This window comes from Empidonax traillii, unplaced genomic scaffold, assembly GCF_003031625.1.
Source record: "Empidonax traillii isolate 1590-97213 ecotype Southwest subspecies unplaced genomic scaffold, ASM303162v1 scaffold611:size485065, whole genome shotgun sequence".
NCBI classification, from domain to species: Eukaryota; Metazoa; Chordata; class Aves; order Passeriformes; family Tyrannidae; genus Empidonax; species Empidonax traillii.
Genome location: NW_020955804.1, coordinates 452,378 through 479,598, shown reverse-complemented (window position 1 = coordinate 479,598; position 27,221 = coordinate 452,378). Strand labels below are relative to the sequence as shown.

The window sequence follows — 27,221 nt, the reverse complement described above, 5'->3', positions numbered from 1 at the left end:
TGAAATAAAGCATGCATGACTGAACAGCAGCTATTGAAGAGAAATGGAGTGAAGTCAGCAGGGTCCCTGATGAATACAGGAACCCATCTGTATATACCCAGTTGTAGGATAGCCAGTTTTTCCTGTAGTCAGAGAGGCAGAAAATTAACACTTTAGAAAGGAAAAAGAAGCAGAATAGGAATGTGAGCAGAGGCATCTGCCAGAAACACTTCAGTCTTGTGACTCAATTTAAAACAGGGAGTGAAAAATACCTTTGCTACTGGGTACCATACAGTGACATTTCAAAAATTGTTCAGTATACCCAATCCAGATAAAACTAGTGCTGTGTCTCTGCCACGAACACAGAACTCACCAAGACTGCTTCTCTCCTGCATTTCAGATGAAGGATGCAAAGGCAAGCACAGCATCCGCCCCAGTATAAGCAAGTGTTGAGCAACACCAGCTTTCTTCAGCCCCACCACAAGCCAGTATGGCTATCTGGGCTGATCCCATTTACCTGCTCTTCCTCACCACACTTCCTAGTGAAGCAAGGGCAGCTTGGATTTTTCAGTGTACACTGTCATCTGAGGCCTTGAGCTGCTGCTTTACTGTGACACAGACACTTCTACCCAACAGCCCAAGTTGCTGGTTGCTGATGGCATGGAACCATCTGTTCTTCTATTTGTTTCAAATTTTATTAAAAGGTTACAATCCTTGGTAATGAATGAGACGGACAAGAATGGAAGCAAAGAATGAAAACAGAACTTAACCACAGGTAATGACAGTTATATGGATGTAACTCCTAAATCCTTAACAGAAAGGTATTAAATGCAAACCAAGTAGAGACTGAAAAACACCTAGATGCACACTTCATGCTGAAATGGGTCTGGTCTCTCATTTAGGAGGACAGACCAATGCACTTGATTTCCCTTCAATGTATCATTGCACCTGCACCATTCATTTGAATGCTGGCCCACTTTAAAAGCTGCTTTAAGACCTGGCTGTGAGCACTGGCAGCTCTTGAAACCACCTCTTCCCCTTTGCATTGCTGGAACAGTGAAGAGAAGTGTGGTGTAAATGAGAGCTGATGTGTATGACCATACCTTACCTTCTAGTCTCTGTAGTTTCATTTGACAGCTGTAATTTTGACTGGAATTCTGCAGTTTCGTTTGACAGCTACACATATCCCATACTAGAATTCAGATGGCACACTGCTAAGCAAAGAAATGCAGGTATTTCTCAAAAGTCTTCTAGGCTACAGGTTGGCTTTCTATAGCTGATTGCTCAAAGCAATAGCAAACTGACACAGCATAAATGTGCATACATATGAAATAAAATCTTGACTTTTCAGTGTTTCATGGTCAATAATAGCATCATCTAATGTTGAGAAACTAACAGTGTCTTTGAAATTGAACATAAGAACAGCTATTTCTGCATGTCTTCATGTCATCACAGTGCAAAGGTAGAAATTTCCAGCAATCCACAGCCTGTCACAGGTTAGTTGCTTTAGCAGGCACCACTACAGACATGGAGCTATACTGGGTAATGCTCCCAGGCTCAGCTCCCTTTGCCTTAGGAAATTAAGTGGGTGAGTTGTAAGAGACAATTAACCACCCTATATGCCTTTCGCACTTAGGGAAAAGGGGAAGGTATGTACTGAAGGTGTTTCAAGGTCTTAGGTGGACCAAATTACTATCTGTTGGCTTTCATACTCCAATGACTATGATCAGAAATTAACTGGGGTCCCAAATCTGTGCTCAGACCAAAGGTACCAAATTTAATTGAATAAATCCAGACACTGGAGACTGCAGTATGTGCACATGTATGTGAATACATTGCTCAGAATGAGCTGGAACCTAGTGAAAATATTCTGACCTCTTCACTGAAGATATTTAGACAAGGAAAGCTTATTACATTTCAAAACAGACTTGCAGAAGGCTTAATAGGAGTAATGTAGATAATTTATATCTAAATGGTGTAAAGAAGAGGAAACAAAGGTTTGTGACTTGAACCAAGTACTGATGAACATCATTACTGTAACTACCAGGAAAATAGTTTAATCAAAGAACTTTTCCATAGACATAATCATAATGCTTTTATTTAGCAAATGTACTGGAAGAATTGTTTTTCTGTAAAGGCATACAGGTATGCCCCAATTCCATAGAGCTTCCATTCTCTCAAATAGCTATGAATTCTTGAAATCAGTTTAATGAACAGAAGGGGATATATGTGGAGATGTCAAACTTATTTTTGTCATAAACCACATGATTCCATTTACCACTAATCCCCAAATAATTGACCTGGACCCACCAAGAGCTTGCAGAGTCCTTGCTGGTGTTTTATAGAGAACAGGCTGTACACAAAATTTTAACTGTCCTCTTTTTAGCCATGTGAACAGAAAAAAGACATTAAATACTTCCATAATACACTTTTTTCCCCATACTGACAGTTGCTGAGGTTACCACAGAATTGCTTTGGTTCTTTGTTTGTATTTTTACAATTGCATATGGAAGGGCAGTGATCTAGGACATGCTTCAAACTATAGAAAACTTTTGTGAAACCCTACCTTGTAAAATGGAGAACAGACCCTAAAGCATTCAGCCTTCTACAGTCTACACTTGGCTAAAACATAAAGGGTTTTTTTTCCTGAGAATTGTGTTCCTTTCTACTTTGAGTTCACCCCGTATTTACCTTCTGCTACTGCCTGCTAGGTGTAGCGCCTCTCACTTGGCAAGCACTGACATGATTGTCATTTCCCACTGTGCCAAATTGTAAAGCATGGAAGAGATGACACGATATAAGGGTCTGCAATAATTACACAGGAGTGTATAATTATACTATATTGAACCATTCTTTGGTTTGGCAGAGAGAAATGAAGTCTACTGCTAAGATCCAACTTGTATACTTATGTTTGAATGTCCTTGTCTTAAGAGAATGTCTAGAGACATCCCTAGCAGCCTGAATGAAAACTCACTACATGCAAACCAAATTCTGTATAAAAATGAAAGTCTTTAGAAACAAATCTATTAAGAGGGCTCTTCTCACAAAAAAATTAATTACAACTTACATTACTGAACTCTGATGAACAAAGCACAACATTCCCTCAGAAGTGAGGCCCAACTGAAGACCCAAAGGAGGAGTACTTATTAAGTTCTTAGTTTTCTGAGATATTCATTGCTTGCCCTATTCTTTCATCCCTTCTGCTCTGAAAGCAATCTTTGCCCATCTGTTTTTGGAATGTTTCAGAAAAAAAAAAAGAAGATAAACTTTGGCCCTATTAGGGTTAATGCTTTTGCATAGACATATATGACCATAAACTGGTCAACTAGTAGAGGTCTTCTGCTAACATTGTGACTGAGAACAGGAAGAATACAGCCACAATAATATACAGCTGTCTACTAAAAGTATTGCGTACAGACATCTTTGGCCATGCAGTCTCTTGGCCTTCTGAAAATACGTAAGATGCATTGCTAACATGACAAAAAAAATAGCAATGTTGAGAATCAGAAAGAGGCGGGTATAAGAAGCTGATATTGATGGAGCACTACTTCGAGCAGTCGTCACCATCTGTGCCAGCCCTGATCGGCCTTTGATTGACAACCCAGTTTTGTGCTTCACATAAGTGATATCCGCAAAATCCAGAAGATCTTTCATTTCCTCGTCTTCATCTACAGGCAACTCTTTTTGTGCTTGAGTCTGTGCCTTTTGTCGCACTTTTCTTTCATTTACCTCAATTTGTGCAAAAATGTCAGGAACGGCATCAACAAATTTGTAGCCTTTGGCTACCTTTCTGTTTTTCTTTGTTTTGCCACGCTGCTGCTGCTGCTGCCTCTGTGAGATTGCAAATATCCTGTCAATGGCCTCCTCTGTCTGCCTCTTATCTGAAAACCTCAGCAGGCGCTCAGCAGTCTTCCTAAAGCTAGCCGTGTTGCGCACACGAGACAGGATCTGCTTCTCAAGCTGCTGGAAAACAGGCTTAAAATGTTGCAGGTTCCTCTCCACGATCCCCATGTAGTCCTTCACTTCCGGCACTGCGGAGCTCCTGATGGCAGAGGCTCGGTCAAAGACAATTTTCTGGCGGTCTGCAATAACCTGTGCAAAGGCAGAGCGGGACCCATCCTCGGCAGGCCACAGGTACACTGCATAGGCATGCTCACCAGTGGTAACAAAAACATCCAGCTGTGGAGAATCCCCACGGACGGTGAAGCTCTGCACGTCCACAGAGGGCCCAATGAAAAGGTAAATGGCCCTTGTGACGGGGTGCCGCAAGAGGGTCGTTACATTCACGTAGTTCGTTCCATTGTAGGGGTAGCCCCGGGGATACATCCTTGAGGCGATGGTGGCTTTCTCACTGTGGCCGGTGTCATCCATCCAGTACATCTTATATATCCCATCACGGTGCCTAATAAAGGCCCCATGGACATCATCAACAACCGTTTCTTCAAAAGGCACATCCACGTTGTGGAAGAAACTGGTCGCTGCCTCCAGAGGGCTGTCATCTTCTAGGTGGATTTGGTCCACTAGCAAGAGGAGCTGGGGATGGAGAAGTATGAGGTTTCGTTGCAATTTTCTCAGCTTCAATTTCGGATTGTATGCACCCACTCCTTCTCCCCTGATAAAAACCACCCCGCTTCTCTCCACGGCAGCAACCACTCGTCCCTGACAGTCGCCAGCCAAGTCATGTTTATATTTAAGCCACTTTGAGGAACAGTCTTCTGTAATCTGCCCTTCCCATGGGGAGAAGCAGCTCTTAGACACAGCAGGGGAAAACATCAACACATTATTGAAGAAAGTATATTTTGGCCCATACAGAGCTTCAGTTATGAAAGGTACACCATTGGGAGCGAAAGTAAAGGAGTTCTGGTCCGGGTGCTCATGGCCAGCGTTAAAGTTCCTCCACCCCTTGATCCACTCTTTGTACTTGTTCTTATGAACAATATCATATATTGCACGTCCTCCCAGCTTTCCTGACTTGAAGGAAAGGAAAGGCCTGTTGATTTCAGCCGGCAAAGCACTTCCATAGGTTACTACTCCCCAGTCCTCAAAATAATGCAGCTTAGGAACCCCATAGTCCGGTGGAGGTACGGAGCGCAAACTTGCATCATACCTGCCAAAAAGATGAGAAAAATGGGTTTAAAAACCACTCAACCAATTCCATTATCAGAACCTGTACAAAACTCAAAAAATGATTCAACAGTTACATCAAGGAGCAAGCCAACAACATAAAGCCCACATTATGCTTCCTCATCACATAATTGTAATGATATTTATCATACTGATCCCTGCACAAATTTGTTGTGCACTTTTTACAAAATAACAGCTGAAAGCATCTGCTCTGCGTTTAAAGCAAGCACTCTTTCTGCAGTTCAAAAATAAGAGTACCACTAACTTCAACATAGCCCTGTTTTGTCTTATATATTCATAAAACTATTGACTGCAATATAGATCTTTTAAAAAGGCAAATTAGAAGCAGGCTGTAGACACAGTCTATTCTACACCAGACATCAGTATTTGCATCTATTTACTGACTACTTAATGAAGAGAAGCACAGTATATGTTTCCCCAAAATGATGATTACAGAAGTCTGTGGTTTTCAAGCAGAATTAGCAGTAAATTAAAAATTATTGAAAAGGCATTTTAAAGGATACATGTTTATTATTTATATCAGCTAATGTATGTTAGTTTCTTTCTCTAAATTAGGCTGAAGCAAAATTTACATGGTATTCTTGTATAAGTTGGAAGATGTAAGACATTTGGTTTAAAAAGAGGTCTTAACTACAGAAAAGGCTACAGTGCTTACAATTTTTGCTTTATTTCATCTACGGGACTTAAAACAGCAAAAAACCAAAACAAAACAGAACAACCATGGAAAACAAAACCTAACCTCCTGGCGTTGCTTTTTGGCAACCAAAATAAACAAAACCATCATTAAGCCCAGTAATATTTCTATTACACTGTTCCTCATCAGATTTATTCTCTCCAGCTTATCAGGAGCTTCTGTCAGGCCCTACAGTCATAGCTCATGTCCTGCATATGGCCTCTGGTAATTCCAACCAGCACTGCGAGCCTGTTCTGTATCTACCAGTCCTTGATGGAGATTCCCCTAAAAGCAGATTTCTTCCCTAAAACTCCAGTGCAAATAAACACGCTCATCACAAGAGCAACACGGCAGCACAGGGCAAAGGCAACCGTTGGAAAAGTCAGATAATTTTTTTTTCACTCAGATGCTCTTAAAAATCGCTTTTCTTTTTACATCAAAATGAGTTTTTAAAGCATAAATTCCCAGGATTTCCATGAATACACAGGAGAAAACAATTATGGAATGAGGTTGTAGAGAAGAGATTCTGTATTTTGCAAATAACAAGATGAAGGCTGCTTGAAGGCTAACAAACATACATTCTAATGTGTGTGTCATAAATGCAGAACAACAGAGATTCACCAATACTTTTCTTGCTATATAGCAAGAGAAGAGAAATAGAGAGAGAAAGAGCTACACTAACTCCTCAGAAATGTACTTATCTCCACAAACTGTGAGAATTCTTATGTGTATCTAAAGCCTCTTGGATCTTTTAATTTCTTACCTTTGGCAGACTGACATAGATGTTAGCAGAGCTGTAAATTACATGGAAAAATATGGATCTATTCATCTAGCATGGCGTTTTTTCCAAGCATAACTTGCAAATTAGTGTACAAAACCAGCTATCAGTAGCCTTACTGTTTGTATTACTTTAGCTTTTAAAAGAAAGTTCATTCTATTTCTTAAAGCTTTTGAAATAAAACTATGTTTTAAATATTCATCTAGTTAATTATAAAAGAACATGATGGGATTAAAAATAATTAGAGCAGACCAAATAAAACAAAGACGACATACAGGCAAATTTTCAGTTCCTTTGGAACTGCCTGTATTCTATACAAGCAATTCTATAAAAGTGATAGGCAATGGAAAGAAACCATAAAAGCAGATGTAGGACAAGACCAAGGTGTTCCCTTTAGCAACCCATACTGTGCATCTGTGCTAAGTGAAGAAGTTCTTCTGTGCCTAATGACTCTGGGTGGCACATGGACAGCCTGACTTCGGCTTCTACGGTACAAATCTGAAGATAATGAATTACCACTAACAGAAAACAGCTGTCAGGTTCCTTTTGAGCCCACTCATTCCCTTTCATACCAGAGAAATTCAGTGTGGAGAGTGCACCACCTCTGCCCTTTGGATGGTGTCCCTGGGCCCTCCACCACTCGATTCCTTCTGATCTGCTCTGCCAACCAGTTTCCACTGCCATTGCGCATGACAAATTTGTCGAGAAACACCAGCTGGCTCTCTGGCCCGTAGAACCAGTTATAGTTGGAATCCGCGATGGCCACAGTTCTCTGAAACCCTTGGGAAAAAGTGAAAAGGAATGTAATGAAGAACAAATAAACAAAAAAGACGCGATTGTAGAGCATGACAGTGAAGCCAAGCGGTACAAGCAGAAGCAGCCTTTTCAGATGTTTGTCGACCTGCTTGTAAATGAACCTTAAATAAGTTACACAGGAGCTGTTTCCTTCTGCTTTAGCTAACTTAATATTCACCTTTCGTCTTTGGCTTTGGGCTACACAAAAATGTACCACACTAAATGTACTACAATGTCCCATATACTTCCTCTCCTCACTCAAATCTGGCAGAGGTAACTTTCTCTTTACAGTTTTCACTTTTCTTATGGGAATCTATACTCTCCAAAGCAAAAACACAGAGGTGACCTCAAGGAAAAAAAATCAGCTTCACTTTGAAACAGTCAGCATGAGCTCATTTCACTCTTCAGAACCTGTCCCCCGTGGATACCTGAGGTCTCACAAGGAGTCAGCACAATTCCTTATGTGCCTGTACTGGCATGCCAAAGCTGCACTCAGCCACTCACACATGGATAGATCTGGGGTTTCAAGAGGGTTATCATGGTTTTTTAACCAGAAATTTGAGCAATATAAGTTTCTAATGAATTGTTCTGAAAATAAGCAACACAAGGGGTAACAGCTTTAAACTGAAAGAGGGTAGACCTAGTTTAGATATAAGGAAGAAGCTCTTCCCTGTGAGGGTGGTGAGGAACTGGAAAAGGTTGCCCAGAGAAGTTGTGGATGCCCTGTACCTGGAAGTGTTCAGGTCAGGTTGGATGGGGTTTTGAGCAACCTGGGCTAGTGGAAGGTCTCCCTGACTATGGCAGGGGAGTTGGAATTAGATGATCTTTAAGGTCCTCTCCAACCCAAACCATTCTATGATTCTATGATAAAACCATCATCAAAAACTTGCAAGACTTCCTGAAACTAAATCTATTCTGAAAAAAGAGACCAGCAATATAACTGGTTTTGTATTTGCATATCTTCATATTTCAGTCACAACTTGGACTTCAAATCAGAGATGCTGAAACACACTGCAAGACAGTGGAGAGATACAGCAAGAGAAACACTAAAAAGCCTTAAAAGTTTACCCATCAGTGATTGTCAAATATTTATGTTAAACTCTCACACTGACAAAAGAAAATAGTTCATGTACCCTTGGACTGAGCACAAAAAATTATCATTTGAGTAAAAAACTCTTTCAAAGTATAATAAAAATATTTCAATAAATGTGATATAAAAATCTGTTTTGCTGTTTAGTGGAAAAGTGATGATCATGTAAAACTTTCTTATACTTTTCTAGTACTCTTATGTTGGCTTAATCATTTGCTATTTCCTTCACCTAATCTTTCGGTGTAATGATTTTTGGCAAAGGAAAAAATCAAGAAGAATCTCAAAGAATACTATTTTCAAACAGAAAACCCCAGCAAACTTTGAAAACCAGAAATCCAATTCTGAAGGATTGCTTTTTCTCTCAACTGATATTTCCATTGATTTTAAAAGCCAGAACTAGCTTTTAAATAAAACTCTTTAATAAGCAGTGATAAAGAAAGACATCAATGCTTTGATGAATGATGGAGGTAAAATCCAAGGAAATGGTTATTTTAAAAAATTCAAGTACAGTGGCTGTTTTAAAATGGTGTATGAAATACATGGACGCTTCAAAAATTAGAAGATTCATCTTCATTTACCCAAAGGACCTACCTGGCAGGACAGTCCTGTACATAAATGCAAAGTGCTGCTTGAGCCAAGGGTGGTTGAAGTGATTGATGTCAAAATGCCTTTGGACAAGAAACATGTACTGAAAGAGCGATCTGGTTGTGTAGCTGCCATAAGCTACCCCTTCATAGAGGGAGCCATCTGTGACCTCCTGTAGCAGGACTACTGACTTCTCCATGATTGCCAACACTTGCTTGGTCCACAAGTAAGCTTCCTGAAGGTAGCCTGAAAGAAAAAGACATTGGCAAAACTATTAGAACACTATGGGTCATAGATGGTGCCATTTGGTGCCAAATGATCCCACACTGGGATCCTCTACAGCAAGGAATCTGCAGTCTAGAGCTCTGTAATACAACCTATTGCTGCAGCATCCCTGTAGTTCTAGGGTGAAATATAAAACACAGTATTTAAACACAGCAAAGCAAGGTCATATGAGCAAGGGAAAATCTACCACACATCTTTCGCTAATAATGTAGGATTATGCTTTACAACTTAAAAAGAAAATTTCCTTAATGAATCCAGGACATGCAAAAAGGGAAGAGACAAGCCAAGACTATTTATTGCATTTCAAATTAAAGCCTTATGAAAACAAACCTATGGCCCCACTAGAGGGCTCCAGTAATGCAACAATTCTAATCGGTCATTTTTACTGGCAGGATTTCCAGCGTGGTAAGGAGATCTCCAGAGTTTACAAATGCAAAAAAGTTCCCATTTGAGCTGCAGTTAACTGATATTCTACTAACTCATGCTCTATTTTAAGACCTGCTCTATTCTAGTTACATTTTCCAGTTTGTTGTACAGTCTAAAGGGTTATCCAAATATAATTTATTTTGGAAGAGTTTTACATGATTACTTCCAAAAGCAGATTCCTCAATTCCAGAAAAAAAATTAATCTTCCAACTAGGTAAATTCTCAGCCTTCAAATATACAAGTCCTAAGCAGTTATAGTTTCTCTAAAGATAGGCATTTAATAGATTTTACTTTTTTGGTCTGCTCTACACAAATCAAAAGCTGGGAAGAGGTCACAAGAAACCTTCTCAGGCCCTGTCTGCCTTCACTAAGCACAAGCACAATGGCCTCAGGATTGCATTTATGTATTGCAGAAGTCAGCACATGGAACTCAGCAGAGGAAAGGCTATGTGCCTTCTCTTATTTCCTTTTGGATTGAGTAGCAAGAGAAGTAGGTCTAAACAGAGATCGATTGCCTCGTGCTTCTACGTGGCAACTTAAGAGTTCTCCCAACTCAGTGTGTCTGAACACAGATTTAACCAGACTTAATTTCACCCTATAGCAAAGCCCAGTTGGCAAACATTCTACTCCATGGCATGGTGAAGCGGTGCCTGCTGAATGAAGCACGTGTGCCAGGCTACACGAGTAGGAGCTACATTCAATCCTGTTATAAAGTGTTTCCTCTCACTGCCAGAAATACTGTATTTATGCTCAGCAGAGTGATGAGCAATTCCGACATTCTACAAGTCAAGGCTGCCAAATCCAGCTCAGTTAACAGAGAGAAAAAAAATAGCAGTATCTAAACAAAACAGACTACCTGAGTCTAACATGGCATTTTTACTGGCTGGCTAAAAAGCAAACTATGATGGGGAAGGCCTGAGTAACACGGGCAGGTGGTACTACTTATTGCCACTTACTTTACTCACAGCTATCATAACACTACTTCATTACTCTGATGGAGCTGGCAGCATAGCAGTCAGTTTGAATAAAATCCTGAATGCTCCTGCTCTTGTTTCCGTTATGACATAACAGCCACATAAGCCAGTTTGTGACTGCTGCAAGAATGTTATTTGCCATGGTTCAGCACAGTGCATTTACCACTGAAATGCATTAATGTTCTGTTTACTTAGTGTGCATCTACACTATAATGCACTACTTGCAGTACACTAAAAGAACATCCAGAAATGAAAAAAGTAAAAGACTCAATGCTCTGTCAGGCTACACAACAGACCACAACAAATCTCACCTAAAATTAGCAGGATATAGACCATATATCTACAAGATACATCAAGGCTTTACTCAAGCTTCTGAGTGTTTGAGTATAAATTCTTCAATATATGCATGTGCCTAGGAGTCATTCAAATTAGTTTCATTTTTCAGTCCTATGGTAATGTTTATAGGCTTTTAAATTGGGTATTTAGTCTCTGGAAGCTTCAATACCTTAGTTGTGTTCAAAGTTACTAATTGGAATTTAAACCTTTCATAAGAAAGGTCAACACTGAGATACATTATTTGCAATAGCTATGTACCTGATACAGGAAGTATAGTATCTTAATTCTCTTTCTCCCATCCCTTTTTTTAAAATTCCTTCAGATTAGGACTTTCATATTGGAATGATACTTTTTTAAAAATTTTTTTGTTTTGTTTTAGATCAAGAGAAAAACTTCATGTAAGGTTCCATTTTTTAAAAAATAAAGTTGCCCTATATGGCAAACAATAGAACTTTAGTTTAGAAATATACAGTTTCTTTTGACCTATTTTCATTTGAAATATTACCATTATTTTCAAATTGCTCATGAGTTTGCTGCTTCTTTCCTTTTTATTTTCCCCCCAAATAACCCTCACCAATCTTTAGTGAAAGAAATATTGTCCAACTTTGTGATGTTACCATTGTTTGGCACAAAGCATACTTATGGTCTATATTCTAATGAAAAGCAGAGTCGTTTTGCAAACTGCCAGCTTTCTGCACTAACGAAGGCTTGGGGAAGGATGGAATTTTATGAAATTTAGCAAAACCCAATGAATCACTAATGGCTTGAGTCTTCAACTTGTGGACAACAAGACGGGAGGATAGGGGATAATTTCCACACATGCTCTTCATGCTTCTCAGCATATACGTATCAGTCAATGTGCTTGTTCCCACAAGCACTTGACAAGAAGATGACCCTGCAAACACAGTCGGTGCCATAATTTTTTGCCACACTTCTTTGGGCATTTGAAAGCTCCAATGATATGCAGATTTGCCTTTGCTCGGCAGAGCTGAACAGCCTGGCAGCATCACCAGTATCCAGAAACTACATTTTCCTTGATTTGCAGCAAGTAAGTAGTTCCACTGGGAATCATGTTTTTAAAATACTTGCAGCACATATTAAATAATCACCTGATAAAATGCTGTTTCATTGTTATAAAAGCAGGAGCTGACTTCCACCTCTCAGCTGAAGTACCCATGGGGTTTAAAGTCAGGATCGCTTACCTGCTCTCTCTGACTCGCATTCTCATTTACACTGTGTATCACTTAGACAGGAGGAGAGGGATAGCCCCTATGCAGAGCAGTCAAATCAACTGGTCAGGGTCTTCAAGGTGGAAGTGGGAAGGATAGTTTTAAGTCACCAAAGCAAAGATGAGGACACCTGGCACAGACACCTCTTGGATGACAGTTGTGGAATGCAAGAGCAGAATTCAGAGGGAAAAAAGAAAAGCAGTGCTTATCTCCATAGAAAAGACTGATGGAAAGAAAGGTCCTGAGCTGTGGCCTTTGGGTGGATAAAGTTACACTTCTGCAGCTCTCTCAGGAGACAGAAGTCTTGGACAAAATTCCAGGTTATCCTATTGTCTAGCTCCCAGCTCAAAGTGTGGGGTGTTTCTAACCGCTGACCTTTCAATGTGTCCTGTAAGGAGACCAAGTGCATCCCTCTTTACTGATAATCTACCCTGAAAGATGCTGTCTATAAATCTGGACTGGACAGACTGTACACAAGGGGATTTTTAATTCTTACAAAATGTGAGATAAGAATTTCAAAATTACTTACATAACTGAATTTATATACACACATATTAGGCCTCATACATATGCCCACAAACTTTTGTTCTATCCAGTAAATTAAATTTTACCAAGCAGCAAAAGAGCAAACCCAATACTGATGTACACTCAGAAGCACTTTTATCAAATCCCAAACTTTGCTGCATAAATGACTGATTTGAGTTGATACACTTCAGAAAAAACATTCCTATGGTTTAGCACATACCTTGATTCATCAGAACCAGGCTTCCAGCCAGCAGGGCCACACAGTTGGTAGGCTGGTGGTTGTGAAGGTACTGGAAGCCCCATCCACGTCTGTATGATGTTTCATACATATATCCTGAGGCATTGGCAATTACTTCAAGAAATCTCTCCTGTTGAATCTTGCTAAGATAGCTGTACAAGAAGTCATACGCAGTGGCAAAACCAACCAGGGAGTGAGCAAGAGGGACCTCATCCCACGGGGCATCCTTCACTAGCCTGTCAAGAAAGAAAGATACCACTTAACTGAGTTTCACCTACTTAGTTTTTTCCCTTACTGTACTGTGATATGTATAGACTTAATGCCTCTGAAGTTAGACCATTCATGTTGAACTTAGCACAGCAGTAAACTACTTACCAAGTATCTAAGACCATTTCTTTCTATCCTAAGTATGGACAACATTACCTTCAAAGGTCTTTACTTTTATTAAAAAAAAAAATTTAAAAAAAATAGTCTGGGTTTTGCTAGGAGAAAGATAGGTAGAGAAATGGAATCTATTCATTTGGAGCAAGATCCACATAATTTTTGCAATAAAGTAACATAACATAGTTTATACTCCTCCAACCTGCTGTAACAAACCTGTTCTCTTTTCCAAAGGAGACAACTGTAGATAACTGGTGCCTATGGGATTAAAGGTGTCTTTAAAGCAAGTATAATAAAATAACTGACTATAACTGTTTCCTCATTTCCCAAATGAATTCAAGGTGAAAGCTGAGAAGATGAAATTTACTTTCATAACTATAGTTCAAATTAGCATACTTAATAAACACTCTGGGTTTTTTAATGCTAAGAAAGAGACAAAATGCTGTCACTACTCAAAATTATTTTCTAGGAACTACTGGCCTGTATCCAGTGATTACTTCGCAAAACAGTAAATTTACACCAAGAAAACTCATAATGGAGGTAGCGTAGAACAAGCATTTGTCTTAAATCAAGCACATATTGTGTGTCAAAGACTTTAGTTTTGCAGTACTTACACTACTTCCAGGTTGTGGTTCTACAGAAAAGGAAACGTGAAGGAGTATATAGTAAAAATAAACTCTGATAAACTGAACAATCATCAGTTGCTTTTATGCTTGTTCTCCTTTTTCACTTTCTTTGCAATATATATTTTTTATAACAGAAATTAATTTTAAATTGTTAAGATGAGAGAGTGTCCTCCTGTAATCAATGAATATTGTGCTGTCTCCTGAAGGCACACACATTCCAGCATTGACTATTTTATGACTCTGTAAATATGATTTCATCTTAGTTTGTGTAAGCAGCAGTACAGGCAGATCAGAAAAAAAAGTCAAAAGGCTAAAAAAAAAAAAATCATCATATTGTCATTCTGCTACAGAAACATGGTTTTATTAGACTAAATTATTTTGTTTGCACAATTTTCTTGGTTACCAGACACTGACAGAAAATGGTTATGAACAGTATTAAGACAGACAGCTATAACTGTGGTAACAAATAACTGTCAAAGCATCAGTAGCACTTCTCACTTATGCTTTCTCTTGATTGTTCTGCAAAAAAATTGCAAACCCGTAAACGAAAACATTTACATGCTTTTTCTAGACGCTCATTCTTTCTGTATTTCCAGATACACTGGAAAAAAAAGCGTAGCTGAGCTGGGCAAGCAACTCTTCTGACTCTTCAGATTTTTTTATCACAGAATGAACTACATTGGAAAAGATCTCTGAGATCATTGAGACCAACCTTTGACCTAACACCATCTTGTAAACTAGATCATGACAGTAAGTGCCACCCTGTCACTGAGGCACAAAAGTTGAAAATCTGAGTTAACTGGTTATTTGTCAATCTCAGCTAATTCTCTGCATCTCTATTTCTGATTTTTCATCTTTCCTTATAATTAAAAAAGCTCTTAAAATGTTGTTGGTCTTGTAATAAAGTTGCATTCTGTGCAACACAGGTACCATGATTCCTGTCAGTAATCCGTTGATGCAGGAACATTCCTATGATCATCTGTATCATGAATCCTAATTTCCAAAGTATTTTCAGTTTTCCTTTTCACTAAACCTTTGCATATTCAGAAATCAGAGTTCAAATGGGTACAGGAAATTTCACTTTAAAGGCCTCTGCTTGGAACAATTATGAAGAGTTTGAGGCTAAGCTACACATTAGGCTGGGATAAAAGCACAGCAAAAGAATTTGAGCTAATTTAAAATATTTAATTCAAAGTTCAGTATCCTTTTAACAACATACAAGTTGCTAATTAGAATCTGCTTAAACCTATTTACTGATCTTCACCTGACTTCATTTAAAATGGAATTTGACAGTGAAACTGATTTATTGTAACTTTCACTGTTAAGAAGTATGCTAACTTTATGTTTGGTTTCTAACACAATGCTGCATCAAATTCTACAGTATAAGAGCATATATTAGTCTCAGTGGCACTGCTTCTGACAAAAAAGAAAGCAGTCTTATGCATGGGAAGTGCTAAATTGATACCTTATAACTGCATTTATGTTCTTGATTTCTTCAGGGGAAAAAAAAAAGTATAAAAAAAGAACCCCACAGCCTTTCAGTGTAAAACCCTTCTGTTAGACATCCTAATCACACCTACTGGCATAGTTATCCACTTTGGACTAGACAAGTAATTTTGTTGTAACTTCCCTCAAATTGCAATTCTGTACAGTTAAGTCTTGCATAGAATTTCACAGGGGAGACACACACAAGTAAGAGAGAAAATTAAGGATGACTATTTAAAGATTCTCATTTCTAAACATACAAACCCACAGTCAACATCCATTCTTATACTGAAGCCCTTTTGAAGTAACAACTCTTTAGCTGCTATAAATCAGTGCATCCCTCCTCGTTAACCTAATTTCAAGGGAAGCAGGCAAAGTACACCAAACATGAGGAATATGATTCACAAGAAGCATGGTCAAGTAGCAGGCATGAAATGGTTTTCATATCTAAATTATTCCCTCATTTTTCAAATGCATTTCTCAGTGTCAGGTTTGGTAAACAGCCTGGCTGATAAACTGTGGGAAATCATGGAGCCAAGGCGTGCACTGAACATAGGTGAAATAAGGAGTTATCAGGGCTAATTACTGACTACTAGGAAAAGCCGTGTGTATTTGTACAAATAAAGACAGGTGAAAACATGCCAACACTTTGCACTGTAAAATGGCTACTTTCTAAGCCTCTCAGGAGTAAAATTTAACATCTGATAGTATAAACATCAGCTTAGCAATTGTGTCAGAAGAGAGCAAGTAACTTTTACTGCAAAGCTGCATTAGCCTCTTCAGTCTTTTAAAGCAATCAGATGTTAAAAAAAATCCACAGTAAATAAAAACGTCTGGATTCCTTAATATAGAGCAACTACTTAGTCGCAAACACAAACCATTTGAGCAGAGGCAATTGTTCCAAAAATTCTAAAATGCATTTTAAAATAACAGCTAAAAATATAAAGGCATCCCTACGATACCTTTTTACACTTATATACCTAAACCTGTATTTGGAAAAGGTGCCTATATGGAAATTTGAGGAGGTTTATAAAAGAGTAAAAAGTGCTGAATGGGTTTGGTATGTAATGATCAAACTCCACAAACATCCAAAGCCCTATGCATTGTTCTGCTCAAAAAACTGCTGGTTGGATAAATTCTGTGAATGGCATAGGAAAAATACATGCCTGGGGTTCTTTTAAGTTCTGCTCATCTTTGTCCTATAAAATATTTTGGTTAATTTATTTTAAACACTTAACAGTTTGATCTAATTCCTCCATAAAGAAACTGGAGAAATAAAGGATTATGGATAAGGTTGGAATTATGGGTAAGTAGTATGGTTTTCCTATATGTGATGAGAATTTTAGCATGGTGGAAGGTGGTTTATCTGTTTTAGATTTGCCACCTTCTACAATGAACAAGAGCCTGAAGGGGGAGCTAAGACCCAGTTCTCCAGTGATCAATTTATGGTGTCAGGACCCATCCTGCATGCCCTGTGTTTGTTCTGTGCATGCATACCACCTTCATTAAATGTGATTCCATGCTCTAAAGAAGTATACCACTTGTATAAAATACTGGATGGGAATTAAAAATCACTATCAACAACAAAGCCAAGATGACCACAACCTCTCAATTTGTTGACAACATTACTAATGCTACTAATACCTCTTCTCTCAGTAGAAATGATTTTCTGTATTCTCCCCCTCATTACTCACTACTGACACTAGGGTCACCTGGGTCAGGGAAACCCCAGACATGAGTACAGACTGGCAGAGGAATTCATTGGGACCAGTCCTCCAGAGATGGAACTTGGGGTTCATGGATGAAAAGGTGGACACATCCCAGTGACGTGCCCTCACAGCCCAGAAATCCAAGTGTGTCCTGGGCTGCATCAAAAGCAGTGTGGCCAGCAGGTTGAGGGAGGTGATTCTCCCGCTCTACTCCACTCCGAAGAGATGCCACCTGGACTGCATCCAGCTCTGCAGCCCCCAACATAAGAAGGACATGGACCTGTTGGAGCAAGCCCGGAGGAAGGCCATAAAGATACTCAGAGGGTTGAAGCACCTCTCCTCTGAACACAGGGTGAGAAAGCTGGGGTTTCTCAGGCTGGAGAAGAGAAGGCTCGAGGGGGACCTTACAGAAGCTTTCTAGTACCTAAAGGAGGGCTTACAAGAAAGATGGGCTTTGCATGGGCAGATAATGATAAGACAAGAGGGAATGGTTTTTAACTAAATGATAAGAGTTTTAGATTTGGTGTTAGGAAGAAACTCTTGACTGTAAGGGTGGTGAGGCACTGGCACAGGTTGCCCAAGAAGTCATGGATGCCCCATCTCTGGAAGTGTTCAAGGCCAGGATGGGGCTTTCAGTAACCTTGTCTACTGTAAGTTGTCCATGTCAGTACAGGGAGGGTGGAACTAGATGATCTTTAAGGTCCCTTCCAACCCAAACCATTTGATGTTTCTGTGATTCTATTACCATTTCTCTCAGAAATATAAGCCAAGAGGGAAAAAAACGTTTGCCCAGCTCAAGGCAGGATTTAAATCAAACTTTATTGCTTAAGTGAGTTCCATATCATGGAACAGGCCTCTGGGATGTCTAGAATTGCCCTCACCTCACTTTGTATCCAGCTCTTACAAACAAATTGAATAGGAAAATAACACTTTTAACCTGAGACATAGAATACTCTTCCAAAAAGTGTGAGATCTGATTTTTGGCCTGTAGGTCAACAATTACCATGGCATCACTGCAAAATGAAGAATTAAGCAGATCCTGACACATGCATTACACAATTAATCCACATCCTGAATTTTAATGCTCCAAACTTTCCCATGACAAATTACTGTGCATTAACTCTCTGAGGTGAAGAGTGAAGGACTGAAATTCTCAGTCTCACTAAGTGGATGTGAAGGAAATGAGTCAGGGCTCTTTTCTAAAGGCTTACAGGTGAAAATTAGTTGAAAGACAGCCCACTAGTGCATTTTGATGCCATCTGTCTCAGATATGGTAGCCAGCGAACAGCCTGGTAAAGTTTAGTGCACATGTGGATGCAAATGAGGCATGTAATGAGGTCAACTGACCTCTTGATCCTGAAATCGCCTGTGTAATTGTACAGTCTCCCCAATACCAAGGGCAATGCCTTGGTACTCTTACTATTTTCCTGACCCACTTCTGGAGGAACCTCCCATCAGGCAAAGGAGAAATATTCTTCTATGGTTAGACAAAGTATACATACCAAGAGGGAGGAGCATACCTGCCAAGGGGAATGAGACCACCAACATTTATTTTATAAACTAGGCCAGATTTTAGGTATTTTGCTTACAAAGTCTTCAAAACAAAGTATTTCAATGTGCTCAAATGGAATATTTTCTTCACTAATGGAACAATATTTTACAATTTTTTGGGGGGGAACTAAAAAGAAAAATCTTTGAAAAAATTTGTTTCATTCAAAACAACCTCTCAGCTTTCACCCTTTCCACACTTTTCAGTTTGGCTGCCAAAACAAAAGGCCATTATCTGCACAACCTTAGTGCTCTGTCATTTGCAACAACAAAGATGTTAAAAATAAAAAACATCCTTGAAAAATTGCTGATTTATATTTCCGGTGTCTAAGGTAAAACATGACAAGTTTTACCCTATGTCTTTACCAGTCATTTTTCAGCAGCAGCCACTCTGACATGCTCATGTTTACTGCAGTTCAGTTGACAGGAAGACAGGCAAAAGAGTGGTTAAATGTAAGGGGCTACATTCATGTCAGCGTGGAAAAAAAAGGCAACACGTAGACAGAAGTTTTAAGAGCTTACCACAAAAGCAGGGTTTTACTACTTTCCACCTAGGTTTAGGTGGTGAGGAGGCAACTATAAGTTTAGTCCCTTAAAAACCTTCTACTTTTCATTCCCATAGGTCTATAATCACCATTCTGATGCTTTCAAAGCTTCTTTTAGATTCGCTTCTCATTTTTGGCTTTTCACACGGGGCTCCCTTTTAGTATCCCTCATGATGCTTCTTTGTTGACGTATTAATAAACTAGGATTGAGTCTGTTTTAGTTGTTCTCAGTGCCATACTAAGCAGACACAGAAACCTTGTTATGTTATTACTTCAACAGATGACCTCTAGCTCTTGATCCAGCAAAGTTTTATACCAGGCATGCCACAAAGTGAGCTCCACACAGCTACCACAGAACTTCAGCACCAATTTATCCGCTATACCAATTAAAAAAACCCCAAGAAATAAAAGAAGCTCTTCAAAATCAATCTACCTATTTAATTGCATGGGTACACACAATTCTTATTTATAAACACTACCTATGTAAAAGATAAAAACAGCATAGGGGTTTGATATTTCACTTACTAACATAATATATATTCCAGACGCCAAATTCATCCTCCTACCCCTCCTTTTCTTTTTCTTCCTCCTTGTAGGACACAGCGTATCAGCACCCCCTGAGCTTATTTTATACTAACTTCTATGCCACAGTCTTATAAAGCCCCCCTAAGTTTTCTTGGAATTTGAATGCTGGTTGATTATTGGGAATCAAACAGGTGTTATAAATTTCTGGTGTCAGCACAGAGACTCGCTTTCTTTCAACTTGGCACATGTGAACTAGATTTAGTTAAATGATTATCTACACATTTAATTATTTATATGTATGTATTTTAACAGGATTTCTCATTTATAAGAAGATAGCAGAAGGGTCACAGATTAGTTATGCTGAAGCCTCCTGTTAGCTTCTCCTTAGTTGCTGTTATTTCCTTGGAATGTCTGCATGTGCTTGAGAGTAATTATCTCCCCTATGAAACCCACAGAGCCGGCTAGCTGTAGAATCCCACACCTTACTGCACATTGGTAACATACTTGTCTTTAAAAATGGGGCATCAACTGTGTGGAAAAAAAACAAAACACAAACCACCTCAAGCAAAATATTTAAAAAAAAACCCACAAAAACAACAACCCACAAACGTCTCTGCTGCTGCGAGAAGGGTGCAGAATTTGTAAATGTCTAAGGCATTTGTTTGTAAGGCAGGCTTAGCAAAGAAGAGTTTTTCACTTCTTTGTACAAAACACAGAATCTGAGCGGACTCTTATTTCTGCACCATGTGTGACTCTGATTACATCATTCTGCTCAGTACGGGAATGGGACAAGGCAGGCATATGGAAAGAATCATGAGTGCAGATCCCCTCGGCCAAAACGCTCTTCTGGTGGGGAGGGCTCTAGGGACCAGTCAGAGATAAAATGCCAGAAAATGCATCAATATCCTCTGCTGTCTCTAAAAGAAGATAACACGGTTTGAATATAAGGACAAATTCCCCCAAAATTTTAGACAGCATCTAGATATCAAATCCATGGAAAATCAAGGGGGTTATTTAATATCAGCTTTCAATTTTTACCAGCAAAACCATTAAAGTTCATCTATTTTAACTGAAATATTAATGCACTACATTTCTTTGCTGTTGCTAGTCTCCAAAACATTGTCGTTCACATATTATTTTGGGTGACTGTTATAGTTAGCTATTAGCCATTGCCCCTCTGTTTATTTTAAAATGTAAACCTACTCCAGGATGTAGCCATTAGGGATGCTCTGCTAATGAGCAGCATGCCTATCAGCATGGGTTGTTATGACAAACAGCTCAGGCTCTGTTAGTTGACTTGAATGGGAACTCAATTAAGGATGTACTTTATTACGTGATATAAAATGACTATTTTAATAGATGAGAAAGGATAAATGTGCTTAATTGCATGCCCCTTCCACGTACCATGCGTACATGGTATCAATTACCGGCAGACTTTCTCATAATTGTATCCTGAGATACTGAACCATATTAGGGCTACTGAAGATTCCACTAATGTAAAAATGAAATTTAAAATATTAGTCTCCTTAATCTACCAGAATTCTGGAACAAACAACCAGTGACATTTTAAACTGTATTTCTTTTATCCAACTACTGCATATGCTACCAAAGTACACTTTTCTTTTTTGGTGAGGCTTAAATTTTACTTAATATTGCCACAAAAATTAGAGCAAACTCATTAAGACTGATTTTTTTTTTTTTTAATTCTAGAACTATTTTTAGAGTCAATGCCATGACAGCAGAAGTCAAAAGAAACCCAGATTATACTGCTGAAAGAATCAAGCTGCCAACATCAGCTCCTTCAGATTCTGAACATGCTAACCTATTTAAGCAAAGACAGACAGTGCAGTACATGCTTCAGAGATGTCACATTCCTACTTTCCTTAAAACCACTGTTGGACAAGTGAGAGAGGTTTATATTATTGCCATCACTGATGGAGCTACAGTGTAAACTCCATGTTGACAGCATTCAGCCATAAGGTTTTCCCAGAGGGAAAACAAAAATGGAAACCAGACCAATGTTTCTGTCACAGCATTTGAACAGCTGGCCAGCTGGAGGTTACACAAAGGTCAGTTTACCCCAGCCCTATTGCCTATGTTTCCGATTTCCTCCTTCTGCAATTCCACTACTAAGCACTTTACACCTACTTCTTTGGCAAAGCAGAGAACCTTGATTAAACTTTTATTCATTGCTGAATGGGTTGTCTACATCAGAAGGGAAAAGATGGGAAAAGATGGCTTCTTTTTCACCAAGGTGCTTGCTTGAGAGAAACAGTAGTTTAAGGGAGATAAATAACATCAAAGCCAAGTGGAAATAGGATATCTGCTTGGTTTTGATTGGTATCTGGTCAGCTGGGTCAACGGAGAGCATTATAGCAAGGGACAGAAGAACTCCAGTTAATCCAAGGCAGCAATCACAGAACACAAGGAACTTAAATAAGGTCGAAACAGTGAGTGTGATGCAGGAAACAGAGAAAGACAGACATAAATAAGTTCTCCTACTCAAGATAATACTTGCTCTTCTTTCTTATTACATTAAAACAGATGGCCATGTAACTATGTGCTTACAGTGAAAAGTGTGAACAACGAAACTAGGGAGGAAAGTGTTGACTTTGGAACAGTTTGTAGGTCCTATTAGAGATGGTCACACATCCTTGGATTCACCTCTGTAAGCTATATCCCTCTGTCAGTGTGCCAGGAGAAACACAGACTGTCTCTGGAGCTAAGTAAGACTGAAGCTTTGTATTGCTGTGTTTCAGTGGAAAATTTTGGAAATGACCACCATCCTGCTGTGACAACACTTTTCTTCCCAACTCCCATGTGTCCTCTCTTCTGTGACACACAGACAACATATGATTAGATTGCCCCTTCTCTCTCCCATCACTTCTTTTCTTCTAGCCCATGTATTTCTGTGGCATTCACCACTTTAATATTTAGTGCACAGGAATTTGAACGCTGTAATGCCTTTGCAATCATGCCCATCAAGAGAATACAGATACTAAGTTATGCTAGCTCAATTCCAGCATAATTCCAATGATGGTCCATGGATGGATGCCATTTATAGGAACACTACTAGTTGGTCTTAACCAAAAGAAGGTAAGGAATAGTAGTTTGAATAATGAATACTGCTTGAAAAGTTAATGTTTCTTCCTGTGCTGACTTGAAATTTGACTCAGACTTCTGCTGAGCTGCTGTCACCGAAGAGCTGTAGAACAGCAGCTGTGAGATAAGGGAGCAGTGCCTCATCCAGGTCCAGCTCAATTCCCTGGGCAGAAACCGCTGTCCTGGCAAAGCCCATGTTCCCATCTTCTAACCTACTCACAGTGACCGCAATCCTGGGCCACAGTCTGCAAAGTGCACCAAGTGGCAACTGCTGCAGTGGGTAGGAGAAACGCATCTGCCACAGAAAAAGGGGAGATAAGTTGTTGGTGGGTGTGAAAAAGGAAGATGGGAAGGAGACCTTGGGGTCTCAATTGCTAGAATCACTCATGCAGTAAGAACATTAACATCTGTCCCATAGAAAGAGTTTGGCGCAGCAAGAACAGAGCAGCTTTTGGATGACAGCTCACATCCAGGGTAAACTAATCCAGGAGGTGGTCATCAAAATGCCAGTTGCTCAGGCAGTTCCAATAATCAGATGGAGAACTCTCATGTACTATGTCCTAGTATGTCTTAAGGAGAGGCCCAAGAACCATGTAGCCAAGTGGAGCTGAAAGTCTGAACTAAAGCTCAGACAGATTTTAGAGCAGACTGCAGAAACCCAAGAGTATCAATTTTACCTGTAACTTTTTCATAGTTCCTCCTCTACTGAATTCTTCCTAAGGAAGAACTACCCAAAGATATGTACGAGTCTGGAAAAATAAACAAACAAACAAAAAATAAAAACAAAACAAAACAAAAAAGCCTTCACTTTTAGCACTTCTTGCAACAAACCAATGTGAACTTCTGCCTTCTGACTGAGAGTGGGTTTGGATTACTTTTTTTTTTTTTTTACAGCAATTAGGTTGGTGCACAAAGGGTGCACCTTCTTCAGCATTAACTTGCAAGAGGGTAAGTCCAGTGAAGGTGAAAAGCTCTGTGTCACTGCTGATCCAGATGAGGGTAAATGCATTTAGCAAGTTAGTCATTGTTACAGTGAATGTTAGAACAACTGAAATAATTTAAGCAACGCATTCATCCACTCACTCCTCCAACTGTAAGCAGTTTACACAGAAAGAAGAACTTAAAAAAACAAAAAAAGACAAAAATCTACCAACTAGGCTGAGCCGCCATCCTCTCCATGTAATCTCTGGCCATATTGATGGCCTCGATGTTTTCAGGGTAGAGTACACAGAACATTGCCAGGGCCCCAAGGTTGTTGCCATAAATTTCATTCCACCGAGCGCTGAACTCCTTTGGGTCCCAGGGAGGAAGGTACTCCAGGGGATTCGACAGCATTGTCTGTACTGCCTCAACCAGACGAGCCGCAATGTGCCGGTGTGTGGTGGCGGCCTGGAGACGCAGAGTCTCCACGTCCCCTTTGGAGAAGTAGAGCATGGGGTAGCTGTCATAGTTGGCATTGACAAAAGGAACCATTGCGTCCCGGTCCTCCCTGGCGCCGTAGGCAAAGGCAAAGCAAACCGCGTGTATGAAAAACACACTTGGGGCTCCCCGTGTGTGAGTCCTCATTGTGGCATCAGATCTCCAGGTCTCAGTGGCAGCCAAACCATCTTTGAAATGTCCTATGGCAGATGGATGTGAAAGAAAGAGTTAGAAAATGAATTTGTGAGACGTTATAATTCAGAAGTCTCTCCAGAAAATACAATTCCATCTAGACTTAATGAACCCCATGTATTGTCATCGTAACTTTCAAATAATTTATATATGAATACTTCAGAGAAAACACCTACTGAGCAGTTCATCCAAGAGAAAAAAACTGTACACTTTGAAGAAAGCCCCTTCCTCCCACGTAGTAGCTGATACAAGGTGAAGGAACACAACAACAACTCTTGTACTCGAGATTTCACATAACTGCAACGGTGCCTAATATGAAGCAACTCTGACTGTACTGGCAAGCAGAGAAGGGTGGGAGGGGAGGAGGAAGGGGGAGAGCCAGAGAGCTTGTGCTGGCGGCAGCCAAGCCTGCGTGCTGCCTTGGCTGATGTTAGCAGCTGGAGAGGAAAGGATGAGGAACGCTGGAGATTTGCGCCGGGGTCATTTTATACCGTGCTTAAAGGCCTCTGGTTCTGACACGTCCTCATTTTAAAAAAGAAAAAAAAGAACAAGTCAGAAAGAAAACAGGGAAAGAGAAAGTGGCAGTCTTAGAAAAACAGCTGAAACACCTTACCTTCCAGGCATTTAGGATTCTGCATTACTAGTACTTTTTTCCAAGGGGCTCTCCATTTTACATGTGAAGATTTACTGCCAGCTACCAAGAAGGCTGAGCATTGAATTATAGTGCATATTCTCCTAAGTACATGACTTCTTGAAATGGGCTCAGATGGCAAATCTACGCAGAGGTTATATGTAACTATTTAAATATAGTAAATTACTTTTAGAAATTACCAGCTATCTGGCCTAAAGTCTCAGATAAAACATGGCCAGGATCCCCCTGAGGAAAGCCAGCAAATTCCTAGAATTCTTCCGAGGGGAAAGGTTATGGAAAGCAGGCCCAAGTGAGACAGTTTTATGTAAATAATGAACAGTAGTTTTCAATTATTAAAAGGAGAAATAGAAAGAAAGAAAACCTAAAAACATACACAATTTTTTTTTCCCATGGAAAACCTGCTTCATAGGATTCAGTCATAAAACTCATAGGAAGTTGAAGTACAAAGCAACCTTTTACTTCTCCCCACAGGTCCCTATTCCACAGCCCAAATTTTCTGACAGAAACTTAGGCTGCTAAAACCTTATTTAGAGACCCACATCCTGATTCAAAAAAGTCATTAATATGAGACAACTTTTATAGACCAGGACCCTTCACGAGTACTGAGTACCCAGACCCTTTAGGTACTTATGCTCAGCTCCTTAAAATTAATATGGAGGCAAGTATCTTTGGCCAAGAAATACGTATTTTCCTGTGCATTCCTGCCTAGGACAAAAATAATATTGCACCCTGTAACTGCTTGAATTTATATCCTAAAGTGTGCAGCATAATTGCTTTAACAGAGCATAACTGAAGATGACATTTTTGTAGTATTTTAATGCATTTTTCAAGTATGTTTTGCCCTTTTTTGGATGGAAACCAATCATTACAGGACACATTATGCAGATCACAGGCTGGTTTATTTGGTAATACTTTCACTATATCTACACAGTCTCTCACTACATACACACATACAAAAAGAAATGTGCACCATAATTTATCCAAACATACTTAAATCTACTCGTATTCTCACCCATAAATAAGGAAACTATACAACAGTATATTTTGAGAGGAAGGACATAAAAAACAGCCAAACCAGTACATTAATTCTGAAAAACAATTTTAGTTTTTTTAATTGATAAAACCTCTGGTTTTTCGTAATAATAATAATAATAAAAAAAAACCTACAGTTTTTTTAAAGCCTCTCTGATCCTTTAGAACTGTGGGCAGAGGAAAGAACCTAAAAAATATCTGAAAAAAGGCTCAAAACGCTTGTAAGTTTTTCTGTGTTAATCATACATTGAAAAAGTTTCCTGGCTTACACAATCAGAAAAAAAAACCCACTTAGCAGTAAGGACTTCATGCATTTTTTTTATTTTGGTTTTACTTCTGTAAGTACTTCTGCACATCAGTGAGAATTAAGAACATGCATAAATTTAGGGATGGTTTTAAGAGTTCCCCAAATTAGGGTATTTCTCACCAAAGATTAAGGAATACACAGTAAGGTTTCCCAGAACTCCTCCTCTGTAAATCTGAAACACATTTCCCAGCACCACACCACCATCAAACAAGTCTAGTGTTGCCAAAAAAGTCCAAGTCCAAACTCGAAGCATTTAATAACCTCCTCATTTTCACCCTTCATTCACATGTGCATTTCAAAGAGAAGGTAAACCCTTTTTTCTACCTTTGCATGAGAAAGAAACTACCACACCACATTGTCTAGGCTAAGAATAGCACAACTGGAAAAGCAATCTACAGTATACTCATAAGCAGCATATTCAGAGTCAAGATCTGGAAGAAAGTCAATAGTCATTGCCAAAATTAGGAGTACAAAGTCATTCATTCTTGGTTAAATCATACTGATTTTCTGTGATATGAAGACAATAACTCATTACCACAACTTGGTAAGGATAGCAAGGCCTGTCCTGTAACTTTGCAGGGCTCAGTCTGTTGTGACTGATGGATGGGAGGAGGCATCTAGAAAGGAGTACACCTTCCCT

At 39.3% G+C, this 27,221-nt stretch overlaps 1 protein-coding gene across 2 annotated transcripts in view; it reads right to left on the bottom strand.

Annotated features, from left to right (window-relative positions):
• Positions 1-2,061: 2,061 nt before the first annotated feature.
• The window catches only part of DSE (dermatan sulfate epimerase), a 37,300-nt gene continuing 12,140 nt past the window's right edge, over positions 2,062-27,221 (bottom strand). Inside the window, exons 3-7 of one of the 2 annotated variants that reach the window (XM_027898642.1) lie at positions 24,130-24,598; positions 13,041-13,294; positions 9,052-9,291; positions 7,148-7,355; positions 2,062-5,086 (exon numbers count right to left, since the gene is read on the bottom strand). In XM_027898642.1, coding sequence (XP_027754443.1) covers positions 3,322-5,086; positions 7,148-7,355; positions 9,052-9,291; positions 13,041-13,294; positions 24,130-24,545 — 2,883 coding nt within the window. In that variant the 5' untranslated portion in view covers positions 24,546-24,598 and the 3' untranslated portion in view covers positions 2,062-3,321. Of the gene's footprint in view, positions 5,087-7,147; positions 7,356-9,051; positions 9,292-13,040; positions 13,295-24,129; positions 24,599-27,221 lie in introns of those variants that run through there. The other variant, XM_027898643.1, reaches the window with a different exon arrangement.